This window comes from Octodon degus, unplaced genomic scaffold, assembly GCF_000260255.1.
Source record: "Octodon degus isolate 3935 unplaced genomic scaffold, OctDeg1.0 scaffold00031, whole genome shotgun sequence".
Taxonomy (NCBI): Eukaryota; Metazoa; Chordata; class Mammalia; order Rodentia; family Octodontidae; genus Octodon; species Octodon degus.
The window spans coordinates 18,308,500-18,324,325 of NW_004524607.1; the positions used below are offsets into that span (position 1 = coordinate 18,308,500).

The following is a 15,826-nucleotide window of genomic DNA, read 5'->3' on the forward strand; positions in this document are numbered from 1 at the left end:
CCAGCAGTCAGCCAGTGCTTTCAGAAGGCTGCTTAGCACTACACAGAACTAGGCCATAACCACCAGGGGGCACCTGGGGGCCAGGGGAGGGAGCCCCAGTGCTGCTGCAAGCTGGTGCCAGATGGACCAGTCTGCAGCCACATACCTGCAGTCTCTTCTTCCTGGTCCTGAGGTCCAGGCCCTGCACCGTGCTGTTTTGCCTGACTGAAGGTTCAGCGCATGCTGAGAATCTTTGGTGCACTTGCCTCTGTGACACATGGGCAAAAATGGCACAAGCACAGAAGCTGTGCTGTCTACAGGATGGACTGCTTGAGGGAGGCTGAGGCAGGACTGTCCAGAGATTGAAGCCAGCCTGGGCTACATAAATGAGCTCAAGGCCAGCCTGCACTATATAGCAAGACCCTGTCTTTAAAAAACAGCATGGACTGCAAACCAAAGATTACGATAATGTCAAGTTTAATCTGCCAAATACACAAGTTGGATTTGTGGAGCAGGTTTTGCCTGGGTGCTGCACAGTCAACGGAGGTTGCTTGAAATAATCGATGGGTTGGGTTAAAAATGGGTAGTAGCCCTGGACAAATATGTGGGAACGGGGCAGGGAAGGGCAGAGAAAAGGGCTCAGTTGGAGGCCACTGGCCAGGGACAGAGAAGCCATGGGACCCAGGGCACAACCCCTCTCCGAGTAAGCACCCAGGCAGCACAGACTGGGGCTGGTGGCTGCACGTGCCAACAGGTGCCACTGGCACTGCCACCCATTAACGTGCGATTTACCAAGCAAATGGAAGCTCTTCTGACCCACCTCCCAGGCACCCCCAAACCAGGCTTCTGAATTCTAAAACCAGCAAAAACATTCAAATGGTTACATATGAAATGCTGTCCTGCATCTTTTTTCTCAAAAGATAGCAGCTGCCCCCTCCCCCAGCCCCCCATACCCTCGAACAATTTCTGTGCCAAGATGAAGAGGTGGCCCCAGGCCGTGGGGGTTTCTGGCCATGAGGGGCTGCTGCAGCGGTGCCAGGGCACAAGGTGGACGAGACGCAGCAGCGGTCCTGGCAGCGCGGCCCAGTTCCCTGGCCTCTCTTCCCATAGGCGACGCTTACTTATTCAGGGAAAGTGACTGCATCCGTTTTCCCGACAAAGTTGCGTCATCTTTTGCTGAGGGGTTAGAAGGGAAGAATAGGAATCAGAACAAAGCACAACCACCCGTGTGTCCCTCAGAACCACAGAAGTTTAGCTGTAAAGGGTCTCTGAAAGCATTCTGTGCTACTGCCTCTGCTGACAGATGAGGAAGAGACCCAAGGGGACCTGCCACCCACTGCCAGAGGCTTTCTGCTGAGCCCCAAGACTCGGGCACCCAGCTGTTCCTGCTGTATTCAAGTGGCTGCCACCACCGTAAGGAAAGCTGCCCGCTGCCATGTCCTCTAGCGGGCACCTGGAAACTTCACCCATCTCTGGCAAAGCCCCTAATTACCTCTAAGGGTTCTCAAAATGTAAATCCTCAAATCAACAATGACATGCACATAGTTAAACATGAAGTCCTGTCCTGCATGGGGTTTGGTGTCTGGTAAGTGAGCTGAGCTGGGACTCAGGAAAATGCACCTCTAGCATGGGGCCACAGAGCCAGGGCACTCTGAGTCACTACCTCCCTGAAGACCCATGTGTTGAGTGATGGCTCAGTCCCCAGTGCAGCAAGGTTCAGAGGTGGGGATCTTAGGAAGAGGCTCTCGAAGGCTCTGATCTCAATGGACTCACCCACTGATGGGTTCCTAGTTCGAAGGGTACTGAGAGGCAAAGGGAATTTACAGGGGTAAAAGCTAGACAAAGCAAGTGGGGGTTGGGGACATGACCCTGGAAGGCTTCTGGTCCCCAGCCCCTTTCTCCTTTTTACCTCTGCTTCCTCACACCCTTCTACCGTGACATTGTGCCTTGCCACAGGCCCAAAGCAACCATGGACCAGAACCTCTGAAACTAAACCAAAATAAATCTTCCTCACTCTTTAATTGATTTCCTTAGGCACTGTCACAGTAACAAAAGCTGACTACCACACCAGCTTGTTTTCTCCTGTGAAGAGGCAGGACAGCAGAGCTCCAAGGGCTCTCACAGCCCCAACAGAAGGAAGGTCTCAAATGCTCCTTCTTATAAACCAGACTAGCTACTCCCAGCCACCCTACTCTATGGGAATCCCGGCCATCTTTGGCTGCCCAGAGACAGCACAGGAGGAGGTGCACTTCGGCCTACTTCAGTTGGGTGCGTGCAGGATCCATTCCCCTCTTGAAAGCCCCTAGGTTGGATGGTGCAGACTCTGGGCAGTGCCCCATGGCTCTAAGCAGTACTAGGTCTCAGGAGGACCTTGCAGCCTCCAAAGGCCTCCACTGTGCTTAGGCCTCCCACTGCTGCTGCAGGTGATGACTGTTCCCCTACTGTACACAGTACTCTGCTGAGATTTCAACCGGCACTTGACACCAGGACACTGCTAAATATACCTCCCAGGAAGAGGGCGTGCAGGTACACCCCTCAAACTGTACATGTAGAGTGGGCTTCTCAGAATGGAATGACCTGATCTCACAGATAAGGACCTAAGTGCACAGTTTGGTAGAAGCAGACCCAGGCAGCGATCTCTAGTGCCAGCAGCCCAAGACTTACCTTTCCTCTCCTCTTCCTTCTTCCTCGCAGCCTCTTCCCGTTGTTTCCGGATGATTGCCAGCCGGGCAAGGTCAGCCTTGGCTTGTTCTGTCTTACCAGCTAAATGCATTTTCATGTAGCGTTCTTTTGCTTTCTGCTTCTCAATTTCTTCTCTGTTCAGATAAAACTAGTGTCACAGGGGAATCTTCCCCACTATTATCTTCTTTTGCTTGGGGCGGGGGGAGGGTACAACACGATCTTGCTATTTAGTTCAGGCTGTCCTTAAACCTGTGGTGACCCACCTCAGCCTCTGGAGTGCTGGGGTCACAGGCTTGTGTCTCCACATCCAGCTCCAACCACTGTTAATTGAGCTGACAGTGGGAGCAAGAATAAAGGCCAAGTACTCAGACCAAGAGTACAGGTGGCAGAAGAGCTCGCTCCACCTGAGGGAGGGACCTTGGCTCCACACACCCTGTCTGAGGGACACTCAGCAAACAAGCAAGCAGAAGGAATGCGCCCACATGGCAAATACCTGTGAGGAAGTCTGGGCACGAAGTGGGACAATGCCTGACTATGGGGATACAGAACAGTACCTGAGGGTTTCATCTCTGATGAGAAAGGGGAACCTAAAGCAAGTGAACTGTGTTCCAGGTGACTGGGATACTGGAGATATTGAAAACTATTCTATAAGGAACAGAATAAGTGAACCAAATAGCCATAAGCCAGAGGATGTGGGCCACAGATGGGAAACATATCAAGTGTTGTGTCTCCATGACACAGCACTCTTAACAGCAGCTCAGAGGTGCAGGAGGCCATCTCTTGAGAGGTGAGGCCTTAGTAAGAACTGTTTTTACCCCACTAAACCAAGAGTGTAGAGGGGCTATTAGTTTCCCTGTGAGGCTCTTCTTCCCAAGCCTGAGAGTCTGCACTAGAAGGGACACCACAGCGTGTGAGGTGGGAATGTCTCTCTGGCACTCATCTAGAGGGGGCCAAGTGACAGAGGCAAGAGCAGCTCTGTGCAGCAGGAGGACAGGTGAAAAGGTCACAGTGCAGAGGACTGGGGAATAGAGGGAAAGAAGGGAGAACACTAAGGCCCAGAAGGGGCAGTGACTCATTCAGCGGTGCTCAATGGTGAAGTGGCAGAAGATGGGTAGGTACCAGAGTCCTGCTCTGGGAAAGCCAGCACCAGCCCAGGCTGTTGGGTTCTGGGGAGTCAATCTCAAAATGGAAGTTACCCTGGGGCTGGGGAGTGTCCCTCAAAGTCTCCAGTTACATCCCATGCTATAGACATAGTCTCTAGCTGCTCTCCTAGGGTCTGCATAGGTTGGAGGACTAAAATCTTAGTAGCCTAATCAGGAGAAACCAGCAGGCTTCAACCTTTTAAAAGACCCCTGAAGTCACCTTGTGACCACCTAGGGGAACTAGGTCTGGGGATGTAGCCAGATAGTAGAGCATCTCCTAGCATTCATGAGGCTCTAGCTCAATCCTCAGGAAGAGAGAGACGAGACAGAAACAGAGAGAAACTTCTCATCAAGGACTACATGCCAGGCACTTCAGTACTTGATGTCAACATCTGCACACTTCATGAGAAGTATTTCATCTCCTTATTCACATGGACTCTGAGGGGTTTGGGCAGCCAGCTGAGTTGAGCAGTACCTTTGATCAGCCCAGGCCCCCAAGCCCTCCGGCCATGACCCGGTAGATGGATGCAGGCCAGGAATGGTTGAGACTGGGTTGGAGAAGGAAGTCTCTCTAGGTAGGTGCTCTGCAGGAAGACTGAAAGGTGTCTCAAAACACTTGGGAGCACAGGGTGGGTGCCAACTTGTCATTCTATTTCCCTGAGAGCATGTATCTACTGAGAAAAGTTTGTGCTTAGTTTTTTTAGAAACAACTCTAGGAAATGAGAAGAAACAGAAACAAGTAACAATATCTTACCACTCTATCCCCACCAGGTTACCTCAGCAACCCATAGGTCAACCCCTCCCCTGGGTGCCATCACAAGGCCTGCCATGGGACATTACCGTTCTCTCCTTGACAGCTCTTTGGGCCCGTCCAGATCCAGTTGTGTAACCTTTTTGGTTGTCTGTGCCACCCGGTTGGGGTTCTCGATGTCAATGAGCCCTTCCACACCTTTGCGTTTTTGCTAGGACAGGGCAAGAGGCTCACTATTGGAGAAGTTTAGGTTCTGAAGAGACCCCCAAAAGCCAGACCCACCACCTCCCAAGAGCCCATCTGGATGAGCACAAATCCCTGCTCTACCTCCAGCCCACATGACGGCTGGCCCAAGACTCACATGATGGAAACATTCAGGAGTAAAAATACACTTAGAGGGGCAAAGAAAATGAGTGCGTATGTGAAGAGGGCCCCGGCCCCAGCAGACATTATTACCCCCATTTCTGAAGTATCAGCTCAGGGTTAAATATCAGCTCAGGGTTAAATAATTTGCCCAAGACCAACCTGGAAATGACAGTGGATGTGAAGAGAGCCCAAATTACAAGCTCCCAATATATAACACAAATCCCTACTCGAAGTTCAGCCTCAAGAAACAATGTTCTATGGGCTCTCAGTCCCTACTTTTCCTGCAACAAGTTCGTGCTGGATCCCCGGGCAGGGGTAGCCATGAATGGGTATTTTTAACCAATGTCAATCCCCAAGTGATGGACAGGAAATGTAACTTGAGAATGAATGTGAAATGAGAACACAAATTCCCCAGCAGCTCTAGTCAGTGTCGGGATTTGTCAATCCTAGCTTTTCACCTTAAATGACCAGGAAGTCAGTTAAGTGGTCCTAACAGCTTTCCTCGCCACTCCACACATCAATTGCTCTGGCCACTCCAGAGTGCACATGTCTACAGTTAGTCTGGCTTTCTATTTACAACCTCCCTGGGATGGCCAAAGCTGCAGACAACTTGAGCTTCATTTTTCATGCAACCTGCTCCATCTCTTAATTGTAAGCACACCCTTGACTGCTCCTTCTCTCAGCAAGCCTCTAGCATGGCCTCAATCTGTCCACTCTTCTCACTGTTATTCCCATAACCTGACTACAAACCAAAATTTTTTCCTCTGGACACAAGCTGCCATCCCCCTCCTCCCCTGTCTACCTTGTACAATTTGCTCTACACAAGGAAGCTTAAACTATCTCATTTTGTTTTTGTTTTTTTGAGACTAGGCCTTGCTATATACAGTTTTGGCTGGCTTTAAACTCATGGTAATCCTCCTCCTGGCTCAGCCTCCTGTGTGCTGGGAGTACAGCAGCACACCACCACACCACCTAGCTCTAAAGCATCTTTTTTTGGTACTAGGAACTGAACTCAGGGACTCTTGCTTGCCAGAAAGGTGCTGAGCTACATCCCCAGCCCTAACTCACCTTTTAAAAGCAAACTTAGTTACTTCTTTTCTACTTTAAGGCCTCCACTAACCGCCCTCTGTGAGGAAAGCACTCCACTCCTTACCCTCTAACACAAAGCCCCAGAGGCCCCTCTCTGCTCTCTGAACTTGCCACGCTTGCCCCCAGCCTGGGGCCTTCACATTTACTTACCTCACTGCCTCAACTGTTCTGCACAGCAATTTTTCCATGTGTGGCTCCATCCTGCTTTTCTGTTGCAGTGTATAAGCCGCCACATCACCACAGTATCCCAAATACCTTCCATCAGTCTGTTTTATTCTTAATATTTCTCAATTCATGCCATTCCTTATCTGTATTTCCCTCAGACTATAAACCCCTGAGAGCAAGGACTGTTTACATTCCCCACTGGGGCTGGTCACGCACCAGCACTCAGTGACTGTGTGCTGAGCGCGTGTGTGCAGCCCCAGGCCACTGTCTGGACCTCAGAAGCCAGGTGCAGTACCTGGTAGTCTTCATCTTCATCCTCGCTCTCCTCAGAGTCTAGAGATTTCTTCTCCTTTTTGGGGTCACCTGCAGCCCCATCTCCACCTTCTTCTTGTTCCTCTTCTTCCTGTTTCAGAAATGGACAACCTGCAGAATCAAAAATGCAAAACAAACCCCCAAGACTGTGATCCCCCTAGCACCATCCTCACACTGTAGACCTTGACACTAAGCCTCTGGAAAACTGGGACCAACTATGCCAAGGGTCTAACTCCACATACAAACATGGCTCCCAGAATAGGAAACTTGGGCCTGTCCACGTAGCATCACAGCCCAGAGGCCAGACCCACAGTGCAATAAGCCCCTCCTCACTCTCCTGCATGGCCACCTGGTACAGCCTGACGAGATCACTTCTGGGGGTCAGAAGGACCCAGAAGTGAGGCTGAAAACCATGGTGCTGCTCGGTAGCCCTAGCGACTGGATCAGGCTCAAAATCATGCCGGCCCATCACCATCCTGCCCCTGTGCTGCCTCACCGCACAAGCTGCCCATGACCACATCTTGGCAAGCTACCTGACTCTACCTTTTCTTGCCTTCCACCAGAAATACCACTCTGACAAAAACCTGCCCTTCCCCTTTTAGCACAGCAGCAGGCATGTGGTAGAGGACAAGAATACAAATAATGGCTGAACAGAGTCCACAGGCCCAGAAGAGAGGGAACTAGGTCAGCTGGAAGTGGAAGGGAGGGTGGGTAGCACCAGCCGTCACCGAGGAAGCAACACTGAACAAAGCTAGAAACCATGACAAAGTCTCTGTAAGTGTGGGAAGGCAGGTCAGTATGTGGTGCTGAGTCTAGCAAGCAGCTCCGTGTGGCCCCAGCAGATAAGCTGGGGGTGCCAGGAATGGGGATGAGCTGAGAACAGACAAGAGGCAGGTGGAGGGACAGCTCCCATAAGGCAGGCACACAGGACCAGGAATGGAGACTCATTAAGGCAAATGAGGCCAAGTGGGCAAGGTTCTAAAGATCAGGTCACAGGATGGTGCCCCCAACTATGGCTGGTTGTTCCAGGAGTCACACCTGGTGTCTGCTGCCCTCCCTAATGCCACATGAGGTTTTGTCCTTGAGAATGGTAGTCCTGAGGCAGGGAGCACCTGGGCCACTGCAGTGGCTTGACAGGGATGTACTCACCCTGGCTTTCTGCTTTTCAGCCTGCAGCTGGGCATCTATCTCCTCAGGGCTCGTATATTGCCTTGCTCGGCCTTTGTGGCCTCCTTTTCTCCCTGTACAAGCAGTTTAGGAAGATGAGAGGAACAATTACATGGATAAGCCTGACTCCCAGAGCACTGTGTTCTGCCTGGATGCTCTTTTCAGAAGCTGCAGAAATCTTATCTACCTTTTACCAAGCACCACACAAGCCTATCCGTCCCCCTTCAATGTTCGTGCAAAAGGACACAAGCAACTCATGTCCACCTGATACACCACCAAAGTATGCTGGATGCAAGTTCCCATAAGCCAGACCCTAAGGGAGGACACAGGGTCTTATGTGTGGCAAGATGACCGACTAATTCCCCTCATTCTTTAGAGCCCAAACATGGCAGACTCAGATGTAAGTACAAAAATCACTTAACATTTATACTCTGTAGTCACTGGGCTTTTTATGTACGATATTCTGTTACAGTTATGAGCTCATTTAATCTCTTTAAAATAGTGTTTGATGGGAAAACAACAACAACAAATCCTCCACTAACCACATAAAGCAATTTATTGCAAATGTCAAAACAAAATACTTCATATTTGCCTTAGTGATACGATAGAGACTACTTAAAACAGGAAATATCCACCGTCTATTGGCAAAGACTTTGTGAGTGGAATGAAATTAGCAAGCAAAGTTTAAGTTGAAAATAAATCTTGCTATTAAGCCTAAAGTGTTAAAATCTGGCTGGCAATAAAAATTCACCTAACAGTACAAATTTTTATATTCTAACCTTCCTGAACACTAGACTGACCCTTATTAAAGCCATCAACAGTTTACAGCAGAGTGGCATCCCTCCCAACAGAGGACCTCTCCTGGAAGCTATGATCCACCTGACTTCCACAGGGATCCTTGCTGTCAACAGAGAATAGGTAATTAGACAGAGCTGCTCTGGACTCGAGACAGTAGTGGAGATACTGGTCTCCTCTAATTTCCTAGACAGCAGCTGCAGAGCCATAATTGGACTGCCACAGCCCACACCGCCCATTTTTAATGACTACCTGGGTTCCCAGGGGTATCTAAGTCTATGCTCATGAAAAAGACCATTGTGAGACACCAAGCTTGCCATTAAAAAAACCCACACCTTTTCTTACCTTCTTAATGTACCATTTCAGGGTAACAAATTTGATTACTACACGCTCTTAGCGCCTACACCAGGCTATAGTATATCTAACCTGCCCATAAGCTACAAGACCAAGTCATTTAGCTAAGAATTCATATAAATTTTCTCACCGTAACTTCTAACTTTAGAGCCAGAATTCTGTAACTGGAAAGGTTCATTCATCAGGCTAACTCTTTGCCTTTACAGTGAAGAACCTGGGAAATCCAAGAGGCCTGGGTCTTCCCAGCCACAGAATAAATCATCAGGGCAGAGGTTTTAAATGATTACATTTTATAAAACCTAGTATTTCTGAAGGTTGAGTTGGAAGTAATTTTGATCTGAAAGAGCTCCCAGCAGATGTGCCTTGTAAGCTTAGTGCATTAACCAGCATAACACATGATCCGCCAATATGAACTGAACATCTCATCTGTTCTGTGCCAGGAGCTAGCCAGGCACTTTCTGTGGTCTATCATTTTCTGATTCCTGTTCCTAACTTGCCAAGCTAAGGATTGTTACGCCAGTATTCCAAATAAAACAAAATAATGCTGTAGCTGGGATTCAAAAGAAAACCTATAGATTCTGGGGGGAAAAATGGATGGAAAGTGGGCTACAATGTACTGAGAAACCATGGATCTTCTCGATCAGGAGCTGGCAAAATCCTACGCAAACAGTAATAGGCTAGTGCTCACTGAGCACTGAACGACAGGCCAACACTGTGGAGCCTTCCATGTGTACTACCTACTTTAAGACTCACACCAGCACTATCCGGTAGACACAAATCACTGTCTCAATTGCAAAAGAGAAAACAGAGACACAAAGAAGTTAGGCGAATGGCTCAAAGGCATACACTGAGCTGCTACCGAGTAGGAGCCAAAGCCAGATCTGCCGGACTCCAGAGTATCTTACTGGGGTGGCCCGGCTGAGCAGGAGCTTGCAAGGGCCCACATTTTACGCGCGACGCAGGCAGGCCCACAGAGGCGCGGAACGCTGTGATTCAGTCCCTGGCCAGCCCAAAAGTGGGAGGAAACGCCAGACTGCTCCCAATAACCCCCCAGGCTTGGAAAAGCACGCCCCACGAGTCGCTTTTCGCACCGGGGAGGACTGAGCCCATGAATCTCCTCAGACCGTCAACAGCGCGGATCTAGACCACCACAGTGCTTAAGTTTGCCCACAGGGACAGCTGGGCGTCGAGGCCCTGGTCTGGCTCTCAGTCGGAGCGTAAGGTCTCCCTCCACGCAGTTCTCCTAGACGCTCTTGGGTTTAAGGCACAGCCGAAGGCGGCCCCGGGGCTCCCCTTCCAGGCTCGTGAGCACGCGCGCTGTTTCTCACCTTTAGGCATCGCGGCTTCAGCGGCTGCGGCGGCGGCGCCTCGAAATGACACAGGAACCGGAAATACTTTAAGCTCTACTTCTTCCGTCCGGCCCAGTCCGCTCAGCGCGCCGCCGCCGCCGCCGCCGCCATCGCGACGAAAAAGGGGACCTCAAAGAGGCCGGCGGACGAGGCCGGACTGTCCCGCCGGTCGCCTGAGTCTAGGTCTGCCCTCACGCTGCCTGGCAACAGCGCCACGTGTCTCCGTCGTGGAAGACACGTAGTCTTGTCCGCCTTCCCAAGACATGAGGGCGAAGGACCCCAGCTTCTCCGGAATTGTATACAGGCAATATTGGAGACACCTAAAGTGACGCACTCTTCGCGCGCAACGGGGCGGGGTTTCGAAGGGGGCCTCATTCCAAAGCGAGCTAGAAGGGGCGGAAGCGGTCTGTGGACAAGCGGTGGCTTCGGTGCTTAAGTTTCCGGTGAGTGTTTTTCTTCTGCTCTTGGGTACTGTAGATTGGCAACGGCCGAGGCAGGGCGTAGAGATCTGCGGAGGGCGATTTGACTACCTGTGCGGAGAGGAGTTAACGTCTTTTTGTTCTGCCGAGGTAGTGGTAGATTTGGGGAATATTCGATTCTTTTAGCGCTAGGCTTCTTCTCACACCATTTTCTCTCCCAGGATCGTTTTTTTTCCCCTACCTAGAGACTGTTTTTCTAGACAGACGTCAGATGACATCCTTTTTTAGTAGCCGTTCCTACAAGTCCTGGTTATAACATTGTCCTTTCTCCCTCGTCCCGGTCCTTGACTGCCCCACCTCTGTATACTGCCCAACACCTTTTTCTTCTTGAACCTTTATCTTCCGCAGAGGCGTCTCCAGCTCCCAAATTGAGCGAGGACTTTTAGGTTCCCTGGGTCAGAGCAAAGCGATTGTTTTGTCATTGGCTGAGCGCTCTGCGTCAGGAGCCAGAGTTCACCCGTCCTAGCTTCAACACAAGGGAAACCAGTATAGAGACCACTGATGTGCAATTCAGGAGATGCCAGTGTCTGTCTGCCATTTCCCAACTGTGCCACCCTGACCTCTACGCACCACTTAAGAGTTTGATTGCTTATCAAAAAAGTTGTCATGGAGAGTTTAATGTTATGGGTAGGGGGTTTTGTAGAGCATCGAATACCTCACAGTGGGGGATACTGAGTGAATATGGGAGAGATAGGTTTGCTGTGGTTAAAAGATCCTGAAGTTCTCTTTGCGAGCTGGGAAATACTATGTCGTTTGCGAATATTTTGCTGTTTAGATTTGAACTGGCCTTTTGTATAAGCGTTATCTGATTTTATGAGACATGTTCATTAAGTCTAAAAGGGACTTTGACAGCCAGACATGGCTTGTAATCCCAACACTCTGGAAGCCTGAGGCATGAGGATTTGGAAGTTCAAGTCCCAAAAGGGATAGGGATGTAGCTCAGTGCAAAAGCCCTGGGTTTAATCGCCAGTGCCACTAAATAAATAGGGGTTTGGTAATCAGCTAATCTACTGTCCTCATTTTACAGATGACACAGAGAACCGGAGAGGGAAAGTGATCTCTCCAAAGTCAGTGCATTTGTTAGAGTGAGACAAGTCAAAGCCTCACTGCAGAGACCAAAAATCGACTTCACTCTTGGAAAGAGATCCTAAGGTACTGTGGTTTTACAGCCATCTTTTCCATTTCAAACACTCAGACCCTTGGCTCCCTCAGGTGTAGTTCCCACCTCACGCTAGATTGTAATTGCTTTCTCACTTGTCTGTCTTCTTACCAAAATCTCACCTTCCAAAAGGCAGAGTCTATGCCTTCCTTTTTTTGTGTTCTCAATGTCTAGTACAGGGCCAGAAGTGAGTATGTACCAAAATAGTGGCTGGCAAAACCTTTTGGTAATGTGAGACTCAGAAATCAATTTATTTTTCCAGATCTCAGCAAATTATCCTTAAAGGAAAAAAAAAAAAATGCCTAAAGTAAAAAGAAGCCGGAAAGCTCCCCCAGATGGCTGGGAGTTGATTGAGCCAACACTGGATGAATTGGATCAAAAGATGAGAGAAGGTGAGTGAGATGCTTCTGCCTGGGTTGGCTGCATAGAGGCTCATAGCCTTAGGTTTCTCCAGCACTGGCACATACTCTGTGTAATAGGAGGTTTGGTTTCTAACACTGTACTGTTTCCTTGTTAACTTGGATGCTTAAACTACTGCAAAGCAAGACAACATTAATGAAAGGGGCCTTTAAGAAGTTTTTAGACCATCTTGAATATAAACATTTTAAGGAATATAGGGCAGAATAGTTGTCATTACTTTTCTCTTGTTGCTGAGACAAAATACACAGCATCCAAAGTTAAAGGGGAAAGAGTTTATTTAGCTCACGATTTGTAGAGGTTTCAGTCCATAATCCGATAGCTCCAAGGCAGAGTGGCACATGGCAGAGACATACCTTCAGCAATAATACTAAATCAGTTTTAAATCCCCCACCCCCATTTTAGAGCTGATTGTGCCACATAGTGTTTATTAAATAGCCAGAGCTTGCAACAGTCAGTATCATTGAGGACTGAGAGATTTCATCCCCAGCAGTTGCTGATGAAAATAAAGAAAATGGGAGTGTGCTAGCATAAAAGAGATTTTGAGTTCTAAAAATAAATTCTAAGGGGCTGGGGAGATGGCTCAGTGGAATAAGCACTTCCCCGGCAAGCGCAAGGGCCTGAGTTCTATCCCCAGTTCCGCAAAAATAAAAATAAAAATAAATAAATTCTACTCCCTCCATTAAGGACAATTTTTTTTTTCTTTTTCTTTTTTTTTCCCTTTGCAGTGCTGGGGCTTGAATATGGAGCAAGGAGTGACTTTTGAGAAGAGAGGAATCTTAACCTTTTATTTAGACATATGTAGTCTTTATCTCCAAAAACAGTTTTTCTTCATTTATATTTGATAGTTTAATCTTTCAGCATTTCTTTATCCTTCCATTGTTGATACACAGATAAGTAATATATATCATTTTATATTTAGTTAATGTTACTCCTTTTTTCCATTATAAAGTAAATAACAAGCCACATGGTAGTAGGCACCTGTAATCCCAGTGTTGTGAGAGGCAGAGGCAGAAGAATCACAAGTTCAAGGCAAGCCTGGGCTATGCAGCAAGCTCAAGGCCAACCTGCATTGTGTACTGAGACCCAGTTAAGAAAAAAAGGTGGGTGGGAGAGAATGAGAGTAGCAGCCCAAGAAAATGAGTGCCACCAGCCACCCGGCTTTTGTGTTGCAAATGCTGGGGACGTCTGGGACAAAGCAGATTGGAGAGAGGCAAAAGCTGGAACCTGTTTTACCACGTGAAAATACAGCACTGCTGGATATGCTGAGTTAAAAGAATGAAGAGTCAAGGAGGCTCCCTGACTTCTGGCCCTAGAAAGCAGGCAGCTTTGGGATAGGAGAATAAAGATTTCAGTTCTTTTTTTTAATATTTATTTATTTATTTATTTATTTAGTGTGTGTGTGTGTGTGTGTGTGTGTGTGTGGCCAGCTCAGCCCACCAGGGGGCAGGGCTGGCTGGCATGAGGTGCTGGGGGATTGAACCGCAGTCCCTGTGCTTTGCTTAGCTTAAGCTTGTTCTAAGTAGGTGCTTTAGACCACTGAGCCATCTCACCAGCCCAAGATTTCAGTTCTACACGGTTAAGTCTGAGATGTTTTAGATCTCCAGTGTCCAGCACAAAGTCTTCTGTCTTGCCTACTCATGTTCCTTGGGTATTAAGAGGAGAACCTTCCCTATCACAGGTGCATAAAGTTTATAGTCTTCAGTATCTTTTGCTTTGTTCACAGAATTTTGAACAAATTATAAATCCTAGTAATAGGCTTAAAAGCTGGAAGAAATGGAAGCATAGTTTCCTTGAACACTACTCGCCTTTCCCCTGAAAACTGAGAGCAGCTGGGTATGAGCACATATCTATAATCACAGCTACTGGAATGGCTGAAGCAGGAGGATCATGAGTTTGAGTCTAGCCTGGGCAACATAGCAAGAGCCATTTCAAACAAATTGAGAGACGGTTGTAGACAAAGATCAATTTTGATAGGTAAGAGGGAACTGCCTTACTACAGTGGGTGTGAGTACAGTAGGCCCCCGAAATTCACAAGCGTTGTTCCTAGAACACCTGTGAATTATAAAGTCACAAATTTCATATGCAATCAGAAAAATGCCTATTTTTACAATTTAAACCCTAAATATGGCATGTCTCCCACAGTTATAAAATATTAATAAAGTCTTAGGTGTAGGGCATTTTGGCAGCACCTTAGGGCTCTCAGAAGCACAGAACTGAGTACACTCAAGGTATCGACATGAGGTACAGCAACTTTTATGATTCAGAAATGCTGGTGTATGTGGCAAATGGGGTACAGGGCAGCAGCCTATCAGCAACAGACTTAGTAACACTCAGATTTGCTGCTTGCAAGCCACCTGCCAAAACAAATTGCAGAGGTTACTTGGGCTGTCTTCTAAATTCCAGGGAGGTTCTGAGAACAATTGTTAGGGTCTAAGGAAAAATCCACAAACCACTGAGGCCTCGAACTCAGAACCTCTACCTTGCAGGGGTAAACTGTATCACCTGATTTTATGCCCATTGAAGGAACAGTCATTTGAATCCCAGAAAACCTTCAGATTGCGCACTTGTTTTAGCTCTTTCTTCCTTGGTCCTAAAGGATTTTATCTGGAAAATGAAAGTAGAGGCCCTTTAAAGATTATTATGGGGCTAGGGAAATAGCTCGGTAGCATAAGCACATGCCTAGAAAGTGCAAGGACCCTGGTTTGATCCCCAGTACTGCATGCTGTACCAGCCCCAAAACCCTGGGTATGCTGTGCACGCCTGTAATCCCAATGCTGGGGAGGCTGAGACAGGAGGATCATTACAAGTGTAGTGAGACCTTGTATCTAAGTAATTATTTAATTTTAAAAAATGTTAAAGATCATGATTAAATTGCATATCTTTAAGCCTAAAACTGTCTTGAAAAATTATAGACTGTAGAAATAGGTCTAGGGAAATAAGACCAGGATGTTAACAGATTATTGTTAAATGATCTTTTAAAATGTTTTCTAATTTATCTAATCTGAAAGGCATTTTAAATTTAAAATAATGATGTTTGGATCACTTCTGATAACTGCTTGGGAGCTAATCACATGCTAAGACATACACCGTTTTAAAGCACACAACTATGAGGTTCTTGGTGTATGCAGAGTTGTGCAAACATTACCAGTTTTACATTTCAAACTTCTTCATCCATGTTAAAGTGTGTACCACATTGTGTGTCTTATCCTAGTGACTGAATCTAGGCCTTTACAGTAAGATGCATCCCCCAGCCCTTTTTTAACCACTTAGTACTTTAGCCTAAGCAGCAGTGCATTTGTTTATGTAATATCCTGAACTTCATGCACAGGAATCATTTCAACCTGATAATTTTTCTTTTTCTTTTTTCAAAGTTTTATTGATAAACAGATACCAATGAGACAGTTTCAAATCAAATCGGAAGTACAGTTTCAACAAATAATACACTGCATATATTCTTCTTAGTGGTTAATTGCTGTTCAAGATACGGACTTGTGATCCTATTTACAAACACCATTAGAACAAATCATTCTATTTATTAAGAGAATGCAACTATATATCTATCCCAACCACTTTGAATACACAGATACAAAATGGACATTCATCGGTATACCCCATTT

General features: G+C 47.4%; 2 protein-coding genes across 4 annotated transcripts in view; one reads left to right on the top strand and one right to left on the bottom strand.

Moving 5' to 3' along the window:
- Nucleotides 1-472: 472 nt before the first annotated feature.
- On the bottom strand, nucleotides 473-10,291 carry Pdap1 (PDGFA associated protein 1). Its single transcript, XM_004629638.2, has 6 exons — nucleotides 10,131-10,291; nucleotides 7,636-7,727; nucleotides 6,470-6,577; nucleotides 4,644-4,765; nucleotides 2,644-2,795; nucleotides 473-1,155 (listed from the first exon to the last, which is right to left on the bottom strand). Exons 1-6 carry the CDS (start codon nucleotides 10,138-10,140, stop codon nucleotides 1,097-1,099), a joined length of 543 nt encoding a protein of 180 aa, XP_004629695.1. The 5' UTR covers nucleotides 10,141-10,291; the 3' UTR covers nucleotides 473-1,096.
- Nucleotides 10,292-10,489: 198 nt separating this feature from the next.
- Bud31 (BUD31 homolog) overlaps nucleotides 10,490-15,826 on the top strand; it is an 8,821-nt gene continuing 3,484 nt past the window's right edge. The window contains exons 1-3 of one of the 3 annotated variants that reach the window (XM_004629639.2): nucleotides 10,490-10,594; nucleotides 11,658-11,782; nucleotides 12,052-12,181. In XM_004629639.2, the coding sequence (XP_004629696.1) occupies nucleotides 12,088-12,181 (94 nt within the window). In that variant the 5' untranslated portion in view covers nucleotides 10,490-10,594; nucleotides 11,658-11,782; nucleotides 12,052-12,087. Of the gene's footprint in view, nucleotides 10,595-10,622; nucleotides 10,724-11,657; nucleotides 11,783-12,051; nucleotides 12,182-15,826 lie in introns of those variants that run through there. The other 2 variants (XM_023713470.1, XM_023713471.1) reach the window with 2 other exon arrangements.